This window comes from Canis aureus, chromosome 25 (genome assembly GCF_053574225.1).
Source record: "Canis aureus isolate CA01 chromosome 25, VMU_Caureus_v.1.0, whole genome shotgun sequence".
NCBI classification, from domain to species: domain Eukaryota; kingdom Metazoa; phylum Chordata; class Mammalia; order Carnivora; family Canidae; genus Canis; species Canis aureus.
The window spans coordinates 42,911,926-42,931,672 of record NC_135635.1 but is presented as its reverse complement, the minus strand read 5'-3'; the positions used below and the strand labels follow the sequence as shown (position 1 = coordinate 42,931,672).

Below are 19,747 nucleotides of genomic sequence, written 5' to 3'. Positions count from 1 at the left end.
CATACATTATATTGTATGCAATATATTCTTCTCGGTACATCACATCAGGGAATACCAGATGTCAGTCTGTCCCATCAGAGTTGCTATATCCCTTCATTTGGTTAAGGCGATGTCTGCTAGATTTCCTCATTGCAATGTTACCTTTTCCTCTTTGTAATTAATATAATCTGTGGGGAGATACTTGAGATTGTGTTGAATATCCTGCTTCACTCAATGGTTATAGGATCCATCAATGTTTCTTTCAAGAGTCAATTATTAATATGGTGGTTATAAAGTCATGATATTCTACTTCCATTATTCATCCTATATTTATTAGTTGGCATTATTCTGTAAAGAAGATCTTTGTTGTGCTATATTTATTGAGAATTAGTATAGACTCATGAATTTTAAAAATAATAACAGCTTTATTGAAATATAATTCATATACCATACAATACATCCATTTAAAGTATACACACTTCACTGGTTATTAGTATATTCACAGAAGTGTGCATCCATCACCACAGTTAATTTTAGGACATTTTCATCACTTCAGAAAGCTATCCCATGCCCTTTAGCTATCATCTCCCAGCTTTTATCCCCCCAAGGCCCTAAGCAATCACTAATCTACTTTCTGCCTTTGTAAATTTGCCTATTCTGGACATTTTATGAAAACGGAATTATATAATATGTGGTCTTTTGTTGATTGGCTTCTTTCATGTAGCGTAATGTTTGCCAGGTTCTCCCATGTTTCAATATCTACTCCTTTTTATGGCTGAATAATATCCCACATTATAGATAAACCAGATTTTGTTTACCTGTTCATTAGTTGATGGGCACTTGACGTGTTTCTACTTTAGGGCTCTTGTGAATAATGCTGCTATAACAATTTGTATGCAAACAACAATATAAGTGTACTTAACACGACTGAACTGTCCACTTAAAAATGGTTAAGATGTTACATTTTATAGTACATGTTTTTACCACAATAAAAAAAAGAAAAGAGTTTATGTAATGTCCATGTGATGTGACTATTACATAGTCATTTAGTATTATATTTCAAAAACCTATATAATAACATAAAAGATGCTTATGTTATAATCTTAAAGTGATACAAAAATCATAAATATTTCAAATATATACAAATTTATAGAAATATTTGTAAAGATGTTTGTTTCCTTGTTAGCAGGGATTATATCTCAAGATGGTAGGATTATGAAAAGACTTTCATTTTCCTTATGAATTTTTTCAAAAGTTACAAAATGAGTATGCATTATTTTTTATAGTCAACGAAGGAAAACACTAGAAAGAAAAAAACCATACATAAAGGATTTAGCACCAGCAATCTTCTTGCAACACATATGTTACCTCAAAAATCCTTTCGGGGCACCTGGGTGGCTCAAGGGTTGAGCATCTGCCTTTGGTTCAGGGCGTGATCCCAGAGTCCCGGGATCGAGTCCCACATCAGGCTCCCCGCAGGTAGCCTGCTTCTCTGAACTCTGCCTGTGTCTCTGCCTCGCTCTCTGTGTGCCTCTCATGAATAAATAAATCTTTTTAAAAATCCTTTCAATTAAAGAAATAATAGAGTGAATAGGTGAAGAGCATTAACAGATACAAACTTCCAGTTATAAAATAAGCCATGAGGATAAAAGTATAGCATAGAGAATATGGTCAATAATGTTGTAATAATGTACTGTGGTGATAGATATGATTACAGTTATTGTGGTGATCATTGCATTATATATAATATATATAATGCACATATATATAATGGGAAGTAGTTCAAGAGAATGATGTTCTATGGGCATAATTATATCCCATACTCAAATGCTGGATCTGTGTTTTACTAAGATGTATGTTTAGAATTTTCCCTATTTGGCAGCCCGGGTGGCTCAGCGGTTTAGCACAGCTTTCAGCCCAGGGCAAGATCCTGGAGACCCGGGATTGAGTCCCACGTCAGGCTCCCTGCATGGAGCCTGCTTCTCCCTCTGCCTGTGTCTCTGCCTCTCTCTCTCTCTCTCTCTCTCTCTCTCTCTCTCTCATGAATAAATAAATAAAATCTTTATACAAAAAAAAAGAATTTTCCCTATTTGTATCAAGTAATAGGAAATTTTCCATGAGAAAAATGAGATACAGTAATTCCATCTCTTTTACTCTGTAGGAATTCTTTCTGTTTTGTGTTGATTTACTAACCAGGCTTGGTTAGACTTGCTAGTAAACAACTTGATTTGAAAGGAAGGGAAGAATATTAAAAGAAAAAAATGCAAGTTTAGTAAGATCATATTCGAGGTTAGACTAGAAATTCAGTTCAATGTAAGTGTATAAAATGTTATTTCTGCTAAATTATAATTTAGAACTAGAGCTCAAAGGAAGTGTAGCTTTTGATGTATAAGAGGTATCTAAATGTTACAATTATAGCATCTTTTTAGTACCTCTTTTGTTCAGGCTGAAACAAAACCTGTTTATTTGAATTGTCTGTTCAGCTTGCCCAGGCTTGATGAAAGGAATTAGTGGTGTCAAGATGGTTATTGAAGATACACCTGGTTTCCTCACTATTAGAGGCCTTAAGAGAAATGTTTGAGGACTTCATTTGTATGTCAAAATTTACCGTGATTGAGGAGGTTTTAGCATTTTGTGTGTGTGTGTGTATGTGTGTGTGTAAGAGTGGGCTGGGGGGGGTAGGATAGGATGATTTCTTTAACATGTCAGGGGATTTTGCAATTCTGGTTTAGTGTTGAGAGCAAAATGAGGTAGAGGAAAAGCAGGACTCATAGCAGTAGCTGTTAGTAGTAGTATGTAAGTGCGTTTTTATACCATGTTACCTGTTCCTGTATATTCGCAGTTTTTTCCTATATATATTTAAAATAATAATTTTTTGTCTTAGTGGGTTTTTTAAAAAGATTTATTTATTTACTTTAGAGAGACAGAGTGGGGGAAGGGGCCCAGGGGAGAGAAGGAGAGAGCATCTTCAAGCAGACTCCCAGCTGAGTGCAGAGCCTGATGCAGGCTCACAGGATCTCACAAACCCTTGAGATCATGACCTGAGCTGAAATCAAGAGTGCTATTCTAGCACTGTATTCATAAAGCTAAGATTTAAAAATATGTGAATGAGGGTTAAAAACACTAAGGAAAACAGGAATGTATCTATGAAATATGTTAGGAGCGCATGAAGTCAAGGCCTGAGTATATCTTATCTAACATTTCTGTTTATCTGTTTTTCTTTCCCTTTTTCTCTTCTTTAAGTAGGCTCCACGCCCAGAGCAGAGAGCCCAATGCAGGGCTCAAGCTCAGGACCTTGAGCTGAGATGAGTCAGATGCTTAACCAACTGAGCCACCCAGGGACTCCATTTGTCCCTCTTTTGAATTGGGAAAAAAGAGATGATTTATCTTGAATACTTAGGGTTTTTTTTAAAGCATATAGTTGATAAGGAAGTTAATAGAGGGGAACTGTCAGAGAACCAGAATGTCATCTTATCTATATCTAAGGGGTTATTAAATCTGCTTACAGATTAGTAGGCAGGAGGAATCTTGGAGATAGTATGCAAATTCCAAGTTGCTATGCATTGTTAAAAAGTGTAACACCTGGGTGCCTGGGTGGCTCAGTCAGTTACAGGTCTGCCTGCCTTCTGCTCAGGGGCACAATCTCTGGGTCCTGGGATCCAGCCCTATGTTGGGCTTCATGTTCAGCAGGGTGTCTGGTTCTCTCTTTCTCTTCCTCTGCCCCTCCCCCATTGCTCATTTTCTCTCTCTCACTCAAAATCTTTAAAATTCTTTTTAAAATAAAAAATAGGGGCAGCCCCGGTGGCGCAGCGGTTTAGCGCCGCCTGCAGCCCAGGGTGTGATCCTGGAGACCCGGGATCGAGTCCCACGTCAGGCTCCCTGCATGGTGCCTGCTTCTCCCTCTGCCTGTGTCTCTCCCCTCTCTCTCTAGCTGTGTCTCTATGAATAAATAAATAAAATCTTTAAAAAAAAATTAATTAAAAAATAAAATGCATAACACCTTCTAAAATATATGAAGGTAGTGGTGAACCATTAAGCCATGGATAAGATGCTTTAGTATTTACATCAATACAGGAAAAGCCATGCTTCCTTTTGTAGCCATAGAATTTGTCTTCTTAAATAGGACCTTGTATTTGTAGTTTCCTGACAATAAGCTCCAGTAAAAATTTATAATACAAATAATAATTACTATTATTATAAATAATAATAAGAACCATTTCTGCCTTGTTTCATACTCTACTCTTTCCAAGAATGCTGAGTTGCAAAAACAAAATCTTAAATTAGAAAAATTTCAAAAATAGAAAAGGCTTCAGAGAGAATTTTTGAAAAGTTCAAAAGGATTTGGAGACAGTAATTAGATTCCATTTTTGTCATTGTTGTTTTCTTCTCTCCAACAAATCTGTCTCCTAGTGGTGTTAAGTCTTATCTGTTCATCCATACTTATAGTCTCCTTGCATGACTGGCATCATGTTTTATTAATGACAAACTTGAAAGTTAAATGACTTGCCTAGATTTTAAGGAAATCAGTGGGCTATAATAAGATGCTATACACAGTTGTTGTGGGGAAGATTTTTACCCTGCCCATTTTACCCTTCCAGGTTCTTTTGGCTGGTCTAATAATTAAATCGACACAAGACAGATTAACAGGAGAAAAATTAATTTTGGGGGCTCCTGGGTGGTTTAGTGGTTATGTGCCTGCCTTCGGCTCAGGTCGTGATCCCGGAGTCCTGGGATCGAGTTCCACATCAGGCTTCCTGCGAGGAGCCTGCTTCTCCCTCTGCCTGTGTCTCTGCCTCTCTTTCAGTCTGTCTCTCATGAATAAATAAATAAATCTTTTTTTTAAAATGTGTCTCTTTAAAAAAATTAATTTTGTACATATAGAGGTCTCATAGATATGGGACCCAAGAAATGACCAAAGCAGGTAGTTTATATACCTTTTAGAAAAAGAAACAATAAATTTGTGAAGAACTGACAAGACAAAGTTAGTCTTGGGTACTAATTAGTGAAAAAATTAAACAGAGTTTGTATACATCGACTTAGTCTAGGTCTTGAATTCTCTGTCTCTGGTAATTAGCGTGTTTTTTTACTTCTTGGTACAGGGAGGGCACCTTTCACATGGAAAATTTATTTCCTGCTTTCAGGGGGACAGAAGAGGGTCAGAATGTGCTTGCATTGGCTGTTTCTCAAGTAAGCTTTACTTCAGAATCATCAGTGTACCACTTCCATATATCTGGGGACAGTCGGCCCTGAGCCCCGTTATAGTCTCATCTCTCTTTCCTAGAACTAGCTCCAAAAAAGAAGAAAAACATTTGATTTTTAGTGGAGTTTAGGCTCTGAAAAGAGACCTGGATTAGGGTCTGTTTCTGCTGTTTAACCTTATGCATGGCCTTCTGAGTCTCTTTCCCCATCTTCAAAGTGGGAAAAATAATAGTACCTAATCCATAGCATTGTTTTGAGGAATAAATAGAATATGCATGTGCCTGGCCCATAATAACTACTTTTACATATGGTTTTTAAAAATTCCTGCATGCATGGGAGTCTGTGCTCTACATCTTTATTTTTTTTTTAAGATTTATTTATTTATTTGAGAGAGCACAGGTAGGAGCAGAGGGAGAGGGAGAGAGAATCTTGAGCAGGCTTCATGCCCATTGCAGAGCCCCACGTGGGGCTCTATTCCACAACCCTGAGATCATGACCTGAGCCAAAATCAGGAGTTGAATGCTTAACTGACTAAGCCACCCAGGCAACACAGTACATCTTTTTTTTTTTTTTTTTTTTAAGATTTTATTTATTTATTCAAGAGAGACACAGAGAGGGGAGGAGGGAGGGAGGGAGGGAAAGAGAGAGAGGCAGAGACATAGGCAGAGGGAGAAGCAGGCTCCATGCAGGGAGCCTGACGTGGGACTCGATCCTGGGTCTCCAGGATCAGGCCCTGGGATGAAAGCAGTGCTAAACCACTGAGCCACCTAGGCTGCCTCCTTTTTTCTTTTTCTTTTTCCTTTTTTTTCTTTTCTTTTCTTTCTTTTTCTTTTTTTACTCTTTGGGTATTTCAGTCTCCTGAGGTCCTCTGTGGACTAAGTGTGACATTAAGGATGGCAAGTCCTCCTGTGGTCAGTGTGGGTAACATCTAGAAACTGATGCTTTCCCTAAGGCAGCATCAACTGGTTCCTAACAGTCCAAAGGAGTAGATACATGGAAGAGATGAAATTGACATAATTTTAATAGAATTTTTTCTTTACATGCTTTTTCCCCCATTTTTTTTAAACAGTGCCTTTGAAGATGAGACCATGAAACTTCGACAGCTGAAACTAGATAATCAGGTGAGTAAATCAGGAGTCTCTCTCCTGTTTTGAAATAAGTGGACAGTTATACTGACCATGATGGAGATAGTCTTGACTCTGAAGTATTGGTGGGGTCATGGAAAGATGACAGGAAAGGAAAGGCTCTGATGTTACTAAGTAGTGTCTGGAGGTAGTATTTGCTAAACCAAGGCCCTGGGCAAGACCAAAGTGTTTTCGGGATCACAGCCATAAAACTGGCCTTGGATTTATAATCACTGAAAATTCCTTGGCACTTTTCCTAAGAATTGGAAGAATGTTAACACTGTAGTAATTTAGTCCTGCTACCTTACATACCTCTCTGCACTGTAATTTCATTTAAGTACAAGATGTGTTTCTTATTCTAAAATGCAGATCTGAACATGCTTGCAGGGCTGCTTAAAAACCTCAGCTGCTTACGATACAATTTTCTTTACAATACTGGTCCAAATTTTCAGTTACATATGAATTCTTTTTTTTCAGTGATTAGATTTATGTTTGTTTCCTCCACTAGGCTAAGCTCCATGAGAACAGGAGCTTAGTCTGTTTATGATGACCATTATATCAGAAGTTCCTATCACAGGGCCAGGCTAATCTTTCACTAGACATTTAAATGAAGGAAGTAATAAATAAACAGTTGTACATCATTATTTGCTATGATCATCATTGTTAGCTTAGAACCTATTACCAACATCTATTGCTTTCATATTAGCATTTTCATATGAATGCCTTCTTAGGACATTCTGTAGTTGTAGTCTCCCTACATAGAATTATGACCAAAGTGTCTAGACCCTGTAGGTGATTAAACGTATCTCTAAAGTTTTATTTTATTTAATGTTAATGTTGGAATTAATAATGGGACTTCTAGTGTAAAAAGCTACTTTAAATGTAGAATCCTTAAAAAGTGGGAGAGGTCTCTGTGCTGTGTGCAGGGCCACACTCTGTAGCACAGTCCTGGCAGGTTGGAATGCCATGCCCCCCGCCCCCCGCCCCAGGGCCCCAGAACTCTTCTGGCGCTCGTGCTTATGTATGGCCACTCTCACCTGGCACCTTTTAAGTATAAGGAGCTAACAAGGGGACTGTCATCATGTTTCACTACCACTCCAGTCACCAGCTGGTGGCGTCCAGCCTTCTCACCTGCTCCTCCTGGAAGGGGAGCATTGCCTGATTGTCTTTAGGGATTCCCTATATGCAAGTCTGTGCCACATAGGAGACCTCTGGCTTCTGGATGGTGGTGATGGCCTCCATAGTCCTGTTCAGGCCCCTGGCCCTCTTCACGTGCTGCTTCCTGAAGTGCACAGACAGGAGTAGTCCCAGCACTTGGACAGGGCAGCCCAGCTGTGGATCCAGCTGCCTCTCTCAGTTGGCTTCAAAGTCTAAGTAACAACACAGTGGCCACTGGCCAGTACAGAACCGCCCAGCAGGGCATATGACAAGCACAGCTTCTCCAGCCCTCCCCTACTCCCCTGCCAGGGCCCCAGAGTGCTGGCCAATACAGACAAGGACCTCTGGGCCCGCCCCTCTGGACCCCAGTTGCCCCAGGCTCTCCTTGTGCCCAGGTGACTCATGCGACAGAGCTTGCCTGTCCTCTGGCCCCCAAGGGAATGCCTGCACAGCTGGGGATACAGAGCCCACTTTTCACTCAGGGAGGGCCTGGTGGCCCCACCAGCTCAATACCTGTGTTGGTGAAATCCACCTACTGGCTTAGGGTTCTTCGGCTCCAAAGACCCTGGTGTGGGTGACCTGTTCCTGGAGGTAGCCTGGCTGTAGCAGTTTTTATGGATAGATTCCTTGAAACCACTGCTGAGGTTAATATAGCAGCTGTAGCCTACCTCCAACCCTCTTTCTTTAAAGAGACTGAGGGAGGGGTCCCTAGGTGGCTCAGTGGGTTGAGCATCCAGCTTTTGATTTCAGCTCTATCATGATCTCAGGGTTGTGAGATCCAGTGGGTTTGGAGCTAGTGCTCAGCACTGCTTGAGAATCTCTCTCCTTCTACCCTTCTCCTTCTGCCCTTCCTTCCCCCTGCTGCACTCTCTCTCTCTAAATAAATAAAATAAAATCTTTACAAAGAGACTGAAGGCCATTTTAAACATATCTAGTTTTTCATAGCTTCGTAGGAAGATAGCAACAAATTTCTAAGGAATTACAGGTGGCTGTCTCAGCATTCTCCTTCATGGGATGGGCTGCCTCTAAGCAGATAACCACCTAGCATTTTGTGCACATCATCTGTAAAGTTGTCAGGGGAAGGGTGTGAAATAAAAAATCCTTTCTAACACTGGAAAACAATAAAATAAAAAGGTGGCCCAGATATTTTCTAATTTTTATTCTTTTTTTTTTTTTAAGATTTTAATTTTTCATGAGAGACACACAGAGAGAGGCAGAGACATAGGCTGAGGGAGAAGTAGGCTCCTCACAGGGAGCTGGATGCGGAATTGAATCCCCAGACCTGGGATCACGCCCTGAGCCAAAGGCAGATGTTTAGCTGCTGAGCCACCCAGGTGTCCCTCTAATTTTTATTCTTTTCAGTAAGAATGCTTCATGTGATATGTGTATGGTATACAGGTTGGGATTTTGTCAGCCTTTTTTTTTATGGCACAACTTTTAAAAAATTATGTTTTTATATGCACAATAAAAGCATATGGGAAGGATTCCAATAATACTGAAAAGATATTTCATGAAGTCTCTCCCTCTCTGCTTAGCTTAGTTCTTTACTGAAGACTGTCATTGACTTTTTATTCTTGTGTGTGTGTGTGTGTGTGTGTGTGTGATAGGGCAGAGGAAGAGGGAGAGAATCTTAAGCAGGCTCCACGCAGAGTACAAGAGCCCAGCATGGGGCTTGTTCCCGTGACCCTGAGATCATGACCTGAGGCAAAACCAAGAGTCAGATGTTTATCTGACTGAGCCCCCAGGAGCCCCCAGAGACTGTCACTGACTTCTAACATATCTTTGCAGAGATAGTCAATGAATACAAAGATAAACATTTTATAGGAATTCTTTCAAAAAAACCTTCAGACCTGATGTATAAATATTGGTGTTAAATAGCCTATGAGAATACTGTAAGGGCCTAAGGTGCTGCCTTGGGCAAAAGAAGGTTGGTTGCTCAGCAGGATGTAAGGGAATTTCCACAAATGCAAGCTGAGCTTTCAAATGGCCTGTAACAAAGGCAGCACTAACAGAATGAATAACATATTGGGCTGAGAATCTAAAGACTGGTTTTTGGTTCCGATTTTTACTCTGCCAATACTTAGCTGTATGATTTTTTTTTTTAAGATTTTATTTATTTATTCATGAGAGACAGAGAGGCAGAGACATAGGCAGAGGGAAAAGCAGGGTCCCTGTGGGGAGCCTGATGCAAGGACTCGATCCCAGGATCCCGGGATCACAACCTGAGCCAAAGGTAGCACTCAACCGTTGGGCCACTCAGGTGCCCCAGTTAGCTGTGTGATTTTAGGTAAGATTCTTAAACTCTGTGCATGAGGTCAGACTGGATAACATAATAGAATGTGAGGATCTGAGAGTATGGAAGTTAGAGTTGAGATGGGGGTACACTGAAGAAGTCTAGGGTTGCTGCTCAATCTGGGCCTCAGAGACTGGTAGGATCTTAGTGGAAGGCTCCTAGTCCAGGGCATACCAACCTACCTGAGGAGGACTGTGCACTCCCAGATATGACAGTGGCTGTGATTGTCAGGGGAGGTGGGAAGGGCTAGGGAACCTGAGTCTGCCCACCTCTGCCCCAAGTATACAGTAGATTAATCTTTTAGGGGTCCTATTTTGGGAATGTCCCAGTGGTTGAGAGTCATTGGTCATGAACTTTGTAGGATGAGAAATAGTTTGCTAAGAGCAGCCAAAATTTGTTAGTTTCATGAGGACTGGTTTGTACTAACCAATATCATAAGTGAGGAATCTAAGCCAGGGGATTAATTTGCTAATTTCTGATGAACTATATACCAGAATCAGCTGATCATGACAATCCTATCAGATAAGTCTGTGGGAAGTTTACAATGAAAAAGTGGCCTGGTGAGCTTGAAATCAGAGCAAGTGGAGTTTGTAAAATGATATTTATGGTAACTATCACTATGTGATTGTATAATTAATTCACCTCTACTAAAGGGATACACCTGTGGATGGAATGAGCTAGGTGAGTATCTGACCAAGCTGCTCCCTGCCTTGGATGGTACTAGACACACAAGGTGACTCCTGCTCCAAGTTTTGTCTTACCTTATTTCCACATAGACCATTTCCCTTCTCTTAACTTACTCTTTTATCGTCCAGGTTTCTGTAATACTAAGTAAGTTAGTTTCTTTCATATTGTCTTTATTCCCCTGACAGTATAATCTTAGGATTTAATGTTTAAAAATCCTTGGGTAGGGGCAGCCTGGGTGGCTCAGCAGTTTAGCGCCGCCTTCAGCCCAGGGCGTGATCCTGGAGCCTCAGGATCGAGTCCCACGTCGGGCTCCCTGCATGGAGCCTGCTTCTCCCTCTGCCTGTGTCTCCGCCTCTCTCTCTCTCTCTCTCTCTCTGTCTCAAATAAATAAAACCTTTAAAAAAAAAAAGAAAAAAAATCCTAGATTTACAGATAACTTACACGTGGCTATTTTTTGTCCTGTACAGGTTTTTGAACAACTTTATTGAGATCGAATTCACAATACTGTAAACGTACACCGGGTTAAAGTGCACAAATGGCTTTTAGACCTCATATCAAATGGAATCATAACATGTGATGGTTTGTGTCTGGCTTCTCTGACTTAAGAAGAAGTTCATACATGCTGTCACCTCTGTCGATGCTTCAGGGCTTTTTATTGTTAAATAACATTCTGAGTTGTGGCTACACCATGTTTCGTTATCCATTCATCAATTGATGGACATTTGGGTTGTTTTCACTCTTTGGCTATTACCAGTAATACTGCTCTGAACATTTGTGTGTAAGTTTCTTTTTTTTTTTTTTTAATTTTTATTTATTTATGATAGAGAGAGAGAGAGAGAGAGAGAGGCAGAGACATAGGCAGAGGGAGAAGCAGGCTCCATGCACCGGGAGCCCGATGTGGGATTCGATCCCGGGTCTCCAGGATCGCGCCCTGGGCCAAAGGCAGGCGCCAAACTGCTGCGCCACCCAGGGATCCCTGTGTGTAAGTTTCTATGCAGACATGTTTTCATTGCTCTTGGCTGTTATATCTCCATATAGGAATTCCAAGGCATACCTACTCTACCTTGGGTAATAGGGATGGAGTTGCTGGTGCTGGGTCATATGGTAACTCTGTTTCACATGTTAGGGAGCTGCCAGACTGTTTTCCAATGCCATCAAACCATTGTACATATACCCACTAGCCATATAAACTGGAGCCGCTGGTGCCTTATTTCTCCACATCCTTTCCAACACTTATTATTGTCTGTCTTTGATTATAGACATTTTAGTGGGTATGAAGTGGTATCTCACTGTAGTCTTGATTTGCATTTCCCTAATGACTAATGATGTGGAGCATTAAAATGTACTAAGTGGCTCTTTGGATGTCCTCTTGGAGGCATGGAGAAATAGAGAAAACTCATTTTTAAGTTGGGTCTTTTTGTTGTTAAATTGTAAGAGTTTTTTATTCTGTGTAGATCCAAGTTCTTTATCAGAAATATTATTTGTGAATATTTTCTTCAATACTGTGGGTTGTCTTTTTACTTTCTTGATGGTATCATCTTCAGCATAGTTTTATTTTTTCTTTTGTCCCTTGTATTTTTGGTGTCATACCTAAGAAACCATTGCTACCCAAGGTTATAAAGACTTGCTCCTGTGTTTTGTTTTCTTATAAGAGTCTTATACTTCCTGTACTTGTTTTGAGTTATTTTTTTTAAAGATTTTATTTATTTATTCATAGAGACACAGAGAGAGGCAGAGACACAGGCAGAGGGAGAAGCAGGCTCCATGCAGGGAGCCCAAAGTGGGACTCGGCCCTGGGTCTCCAGGATCAGGCCCTGGGCTGAAGGCAGCACTAAACTGCTGAGCCACCCGGGCTGCCCTGTTTTGAGTTATTTTTATATATGCTGTGAGATGAGGTTCCAACTTCATTCTTTTGCATGTGGACAACCAGTTGTCCCAGCACCATTTATTGAAAAACTACTTTTTTTCAGTGGGTATACTTTGCTTTTATTTTTACTAGTTTCACTAGGGTACTCATTTTTTCATGGTATGTGGACACCTTAGCTGGCTCCAGATTGTAAAGATTTCTAGACAAATCCAGTGATGTTCTTAGACACAGATGCACATTAGATGGAGAACATTTATGCCACCTGCTGGGCAATGGTCTTTTTGGGTCAGGTTGTCCATCTATTGGTACCTCTAAGAGAGGTGGTCATTGGTGTACTGAACTAATATTTTAAGAACTGTGATTTAAAGATTTTAGTCTTGTCTTCTTATGATCTCACTTTGTGTGCCAGGAAGACTAGTTATTTTTAGCCACTGTTAGACGCAGGCAACCATTCTGATCTTGCTGGTCGTCCAGTCTATTCCAGGAGTGTCAGACTATAACTAGCCCACCAGCTCTACAGAGTTTTTGTGGAAAATTGGCTGTCAGTGATGTCAGAATCTCATTAATTTGAGGCTTTCCTGACCTTTATTATTTTATAAAATGAAGCTCTTTGTTGGAATGCCATCTAATCTCCTTTATTTCCTCACTTATTTTGGAATTACCATTCAGTATTTTGCTCCCGGGGATTGATAATAGAATGTACCACCACATTCTGGAGAAAATGGAGTCTTTGAGTTACTGTTTGATTTCCAAGGGAATTGGGAAATTTAAAGGTCTATGCAACTCTTAACATCCTGAAAGCAACATATTTTAATTGCATTGAGGGCATCAGACAGTCACGTGTGGCTCTCTTCCTGACTGCCTGTCCTTTAATGTGGTTTATGGGGATGCCTGGGTGGCTCAGTGGTTGAGAGTCTGCCTTTGGCTCAGGGTGTGATCTCAGAATCCGGGATTAAGTCCCACATTGGGCTCCCTGCAAGGAGCCTGCTTCTTCTCCCTCTGCCTGTGTCTCTGCTTCTCTCTCTGTGTGTCTCTCATGAATAAATAAATCTTTTTTAAAAATGTGGTTTATGAAGCCTCATTGACCGCTTCTTAGGGAATGTAAAACATAAATGAAATATGAATTGTCATTGTTGCATTGAAGCTCAATTAACGCCTCATCCAAACCATATGAGGATGACTAGAATGCTAAACCCGGTGACACTTTTTGTCAACACGGCAATTTGCCCACATGTAGGTATTTTATGATTTTTTCTTTTTATTTACAAACTTGGACAAGAGTGGGATATATTTAGTGCTGTAATGTAGTACCAATAGTCCTGGGGTTCACAGTTCAAATCTACAGTTGTTTGTTTCCTTTTTTCCTTCAAGTTGTTGATCTAAATAAGAGAAAGGCTTCACCAGATACATTCATAGGATCACTATGACTGAGAATCTAGTTTGCCCTTTATAGGTCTAAAAACCTGGTTTTGTCAGTGAACCTAAATGTAACCAGGTCTTTTTTAAAAAAATATTTTATTTATTTATTTATGAGAGACACACACAGAGAGAGAGACAGGCACAGACACAGGCAGGGGGAGAAGCAGGCCCCATGCAGGGAGCCCGACGTGGGACTCGATCCCAGGTCTCCAGGATCAGGCCCCGGGCTGAAGGCAGTGCTAAACCGCTGAGCCACCTGGGCTTGCCCTGTAACCAGGTCCTTTGTGGCACAAACCCACACTAGTGAAATTGACAACAGTCAGTTACAAAACTGGATACCAATTTATTAATTTGCAATGAGAGCTCCAGCTTTACAGTATATTTTTTATTAATTAAAAATATAAATTTTTTATTAATTTGTTAATTAAATACAGTATATTTATTATTAATTTACAATGAAAGCTCCAGCTTTACAGTATATTTTCCAGTATATATTCATCTCTGCTGGTCATGATTCCCTATTCTCAGGAATATGGTATCTAAGAAGTCAGTTGACTATTAGAAGGCTGATGGGTAAGCAGGGAATCTGAGGAAATGAAATTAGTAGTCCCAAGGGCCATTTCATCAAGACCATGAAGATGCCTTATATAGTTTCTTGTCCACAAAGAAAGGAAGCTCTCCCCGTAAATAGATAATAGATTTAGCGTTTCTCTGTTTTTGGACAGGTTGGATAAACTCTGCCAAATTCTTGTTCTTTGGCTCCCCCTTTCTGGACCACAAACAGAATACCTCTTTTCTTTTCTCTTTTCTTTTTTTTCTTTTCTTTCTTTTCTTTTCTTTTCTTTTCTTTTCTTTTCTTTTCTTTTCTTTTCTTTTCTTTTCTTTTTTCTTTTCTTTTCTTTTTTTTCTTTCTTTTCTTTCTTTCTTTCTTTCTTTCTTTCTTTCTTTCTTTCTTTCTTTCTTTCTTCCTTCCTTCCTTCCTTCCTTCCTTCCTTCCTTCCTTCCTTCTTTCTTTCTTTTCTTTTTCTTTCTTTCTTTTTCTTTCTTCTTTCTTTCTTTTTTCTTTCTTTCTTTCTTTCTCTTTCTTCCTTTCTTTCTTTCCTTCCTTCCTTCTTTCCTTCCTTCCTTCCTTCCTTCCTTCCTTCCTTCCTTCCTTCCTTTTTTTTTAGAGAGAGAGAAAGAGGGAAGGGGGGAGAGAGTGTGAGTGAGGGAAGGGCAGAGGGAGAGGGAGAAAGAGAATCTTAAGCTGGCTCCGCATGGAGCCTGACGTGGGGCTCCATCTCACAACTCTGAGATCATGACTTAAGCTGAAATCAAGAATCGGGTGCTTAACCAACTGTGTCAGCCTGGCACCCCAGTTGTCCCCTTTTCCATAGAACATTTTTTCTTTACAGATGTTAACAAAATGGATTAGCCATGGCCTGTGGTTGTGCTTCCTTGGTTATTGCTGGGTATGAGACTATATGAGGCTAGATAACTGGCCACATAGAGCAGATTTGGCAGTTTCTTATGCCTCTGTGTTTCATATTTCCCATCTCTTCAGCATATCCCCTATGTGAGACTTCTCAGTTGCTGGAAGAACCATATCAGCAAGTTCTGCAGGGAGAAGTTCATTATGGCCGCTACATATTTAGTGTTCCTATTACATTAAGATCTGTCTATTCATATTAATTCATGAGTTTCAAAAATCTCAGAAATGTCAATTATTCTTCCTAGCTTCCTCTGACCTTTATTCTTTCTTGACAGGTTAGTCCATTTGGGCACATTACCTTATCTCCCTAGTCTTTTTTCTTATTCACAAGGTTGGGTAAAGAATAGTTCTGTTTCTTCTGTGTCCTCTGGATTTATTCACAAGCTTTCATCAGCCCAGTTGAGGAAAAACATACTTCCTTTCTTATGGATAGTCTCACCCCTTGAGTAACTCTTCTTTCTAGTAGCACTTTTTAAAAGCAGTTGAATGAAAAAAAGTAAATAGATTTTTGCCTAAGAAACAATAAAATAAGTTATAATATCTTTGCTTTAAAATCATGGCTTGAGATCCCTGGGTGGCTCAGTGGTTTGGTGCCTGCCTTCGGCCCAGGGCGTGATCCTGGAGATCCAATGAGTCCCACATTGGGCTCCCTGCATGGAGCCTGCTTCTTCCTCTGCCTGTGTCTCTGCCTCTCTCTCTGTGTCTCTCATGAATAAATAAATAAAATCTTTAAAAAAAAAAAAAGAAATATTTAAAAATAAATAAATAAAATCATGGCTTAATTTTTTAGGTTGGGGCTTGGCACTTTTCCTATTCTGAAATATTCCAGATCCATAATAATTTCCAGGTATTATAAGCTCTTAATTGCCAAAGCTTAAAAATAATATATATACTAGTACTTTCCTTTTCATGTTGTTGGACTTTTTTCTCATAGTCCTCATGCTTTTTCCCCTGACTTTCCTTGTTACATATTCTCTGTGTCACTTTTAGCCACAGAGTAATTGCCTTCTATTTGGAATGTAATTTATTTCCCTTTTTATCCTTGGCCCAGATTTGTTTGATTTCTCATTATGTAAAAATGAGCAAGAAAGCAAAACTTACTACTCTGTAGCCGATTAAAATGGAAAATAATTTGAGGTTTAGAGGATAATAAGTTTTATTTTTCTATCCATTATAAAAGTAAGAAAATTTAGGAAAAATATAGAAAACTAGAAAAAGGGGGAAAAATCCATATCCTACCACCCGAAGTAATCACCATTACTGTATTTCTTCATCTTTTCTCCTATGCATACGTTTTTATATAAACTTGTGACCATCCTCGAATAATAATATGATACTGTAAATATTTTAAATAACTTGGATCATGGACTCAGCTTGGCTAGAAATGCATTTGTATCATTTTAAATAGATTTTTAAAGGTTTTTGGTAAATATTTATTAAACAAAATGAGTGAATCCTTGTCCTTCTCTTGCCTCAATTTTCCCATGTCTCAAGCATGATAATTAGTTTATAAGAGGTTTGTGAGGATTAGTGAAAAAATGTAAATGTGTGAAGCAGCTAGGTCTTGTCATAACTCTCCTGTGATGTCATAACATCACATTTTTTTCCCTAGAGAGCCCTGCTGGAGAAGAAGCAGAGAAAAAAGCGCCTTGAGCCGCTCATGGTACAACCAAATCCAGAAGCCAGGCTACGTCGATCAAAGCCAAGAGGTAGCGAGGAGCAAACTCCTTTGGTGGAACCTCATACCCCACAGAACGAGGTCATCCTACATGGTGTGTGTTTAGGCAGCATCCCTGCCCACTAGGGTACAGTTTTCAAAAACCTAGCAGAAGGCAGGAAGATTCTCAGATGGACCAGAGGGACAATATTAGCATCATTACTAGGTACCTTCGTAAATCTTCTGGGTCTTTGAGTTAAAATAAAAGCAACGGTTTGATCAGTGGAAGGTACCTTGCAGTATGTGTCCATCCTAAAACTGTTGTTTTCATTGCCAAATGAATTAGTCCAGAAGGGCCTATTTGAGGAACATACAGTCTTGATTGTTGCATCATGACAGAGTAAGCCATGATGCCAAGAGTAGTAGAGAGCACCCATTCTTCCAATAGATAGGACTCATTGGACCACATGAAGTGGTGAGCTGTTGACTTGGACAGGATCTGAACTTTGAGGGGCCTACTTTGTTTTCATGATCTCATTCTTTGGTTTCTAAAGTATAACATCAAGTACATTTTATTTGGTAACAGTCAGAACATGTTAATAAAATGAACACCAGTCCTGAGTTCCTCTATTGACAAATGTCCATGTGGATATTAAGGAAGAAGTGAAATGCTTTTTGGTTCTTAATTCTAATCATATACACCAGAACCACCCAGCCAAATAACAGATAATACTTTCCTCTTTTTTCCTTTCTTTTGGACCCTAGGCATTGATGGTCCAGCTGCCTTCTTGAAGCCAGATGCTCAAGATTTGGAAACCAAACTTCATGTTGTCTCAGTAGACTCTTCTGCTGTGGAAGAGGATACCGAAGGAAGTGTTGATGGAGAAGGCACTTTGGATACTGTGTCCAAGCCAGATCTCCAGGAGATTCTCCAAAAACATGGTGAGGATTGGTAATGATTGTAAGGCAGTTAATCATCTTAGCCATGTATAATCTTTTCTTTTCCTTTCTTTCATTGTCAGTTAACAATCTAGATGATTCAAAATTGCTTGAAATGTGGCTTATGGCATTACAGAGGTGAGACAGATTAGGCATCTTTGACATCTGAGAATTGACCATTGTCAACTATGGTAGTATTTACTCTGTTGCCTGAGAAAAATAAGATAATTACATATAAATTATCAGCAACATTAGTTACTATATGTGGCTATTTCTTTTTGACATTTTTAGTTCCCACTCCCTTCTTTTGACAAAGTTGCCAGTCAACACCCCTACTTGGCCTCCATTTCACAGTTTATATTGATCTAGTGATAAGGGGAAAGATAAGTAGTGGCTGAATAGAAACACACATTATATCAAAATATACTTAAGCTAATACTTTTTTCACTAGAGCTTACTTTCTGCCAGTTGGAGTTATCATTTCCACAGATATTCCTATGTATTTTAGGGATCTCTTGTAGTTTTCTTTCCTTCTTAGAAAAATAATTTTGGGACACCTGGGTGGCTCAGTGGTTGAGCGTCTGCCTTTGGCTCAGGGTGTGATCCCTGGGTGCGGGGATCAATTCTCGCATCAGGCTTCCCGCAGGGAGCCTGCTTCTCCCTCTGTCTATGTCTCTGCCTCTCTCTCTGTGTCTCTCATGAATAAATAAGTAAAATATTTTTTAAAAAGAAAAATAATTTTATAGTGGGAAGGAATTAAGTGTTCCCTTTTCAGATGAGAAGACTGAAATCCAGTCATGAATAAGTATTTATTGGGTGCCTGCTTTGTAATAGGCCGGCATTGTAGGTCCTGGGATGTGTGAATCGGGAGATTCTACCACAGAATGCAGAACAGATATACTTTCAAACAAATTCACTAGGTACTGAGGCTGTACTATATATTGGGGAGTTATAGGCACTTAGGCTACAGTGGGTTCCAGCCCTCCTGAAGTGTTTACTCTAATGGAAGAATCACATACTTAAATAGACGAGAGTGTCAAGAGAGGTACCTAATCTAGAGCTGAAGGTTTGGAAAGCTTTCCAGAGAAAGTGATATCCAAGCCAGAGCCTGATACAGGAGGAGGAGCTCGCCAGTTCAGAATGGCTGGAGCACACAGTGTGAGGGGATGAGGTAAAAAGATGGATTAGAGAGGGGAGCCTGGAGGGATAAGTAGGCTCTGATTATATAGTCAAATATAGGCCATACTGGAAATTTGGACTTTACTTGAAGAGTAACAGGAACCTATGATTAAGATCTACAATGTAGCAGTTTGGTAGATTATGTCCCTTAAGTGGGTCCGATTTGTTTTTTCTACAAGTTTGGGAGAAATCTTTGATTTCCATCTTAAGACATATATTCACATAAGCTGAGTTCTTTGTATAAAAATGGCATTTGCAAACAGTACTAAGTGAAAATATCCACATGATTGTGAAGTTTTATGCCTTTTTGCTACAAAAGCACAGAAGGTTAACATTTTTTTCTGTTAACATAGAAAGCAAAAGAAAAAAAAAAACAAAGAATTTTTTAAATAATAGCTTTATTATAGTTTAAAGTGGACAGTGGGTGTAGGAGGTGAAGATGGCAACAGAGTAGGAGGACCCTGGATTCACCTCGCCCTACGAGTACAACTACATAACTAGCAAATCATCCTGAATACCCTGTTGACCTGAAGACTGGCAGAACATACTCCACAACTAAAGGTAAAGAAGAGGCCGCATTGAAGAAGGCAGGAAGCATGGAGACGTGGTTTGGGAGAAAAGTGGATCAGGGCTGCTGTGGTAGGGAGGGAGGTGCAGTCATGGAGAAGGGCAAGAGACAGACTCATGCAGGGGAGTGCACATATAGTACTAGAGTCCCTATAGCAATTGGCTTGGAAAGTGAGAGGGGCTGGATTTCATGAGTTCTTGCGAGCAT

General features: G+C 39.8%; 1 protein-coding gene across 10 annotated transcripts in view; it reads left to right on the top strand.

Annotated features, from left to right (window-relative positions):
* TULP3 (TUB like protein 3) overlaps positions 1–19,747 on the top strand; it is a 65,637-nt gene that overhangs the window by 28,144 nt on the left and 17,746 nt on the right. For 5 of the 10 annotated variants that reach the window (XR_013364449.1, XM_077871503.1, XM_077871496.1 and 2 more), the window contains exons 2-4: positions 6,248–6,299; positions 16,810–16,969; positions 17,620–17,796. Coding sequence is in view for 9 of the 10 variants with exons in the window: in XM_077871503.1 (XP_077727629.1) it covers positions 6,248–6,299; positions 16,810–16,969; positions 17,620–17,796 (389 nt within the window). In the remaining variant the exon portion in view is untranslated. Of the gene's footprint in view, positions 1–6,247; positions 6,300–10,907; positions 11,020–11,079; positions 11,219–16,809; positions 16,970–17,619; positions 17,797–19,747 lie in introns of those variants that run through there. The other 5 variants (XM_077871502.1, XM_077871500.1, XM_077871499.1 and 2 more) reach the window with 5 other exon arrangements.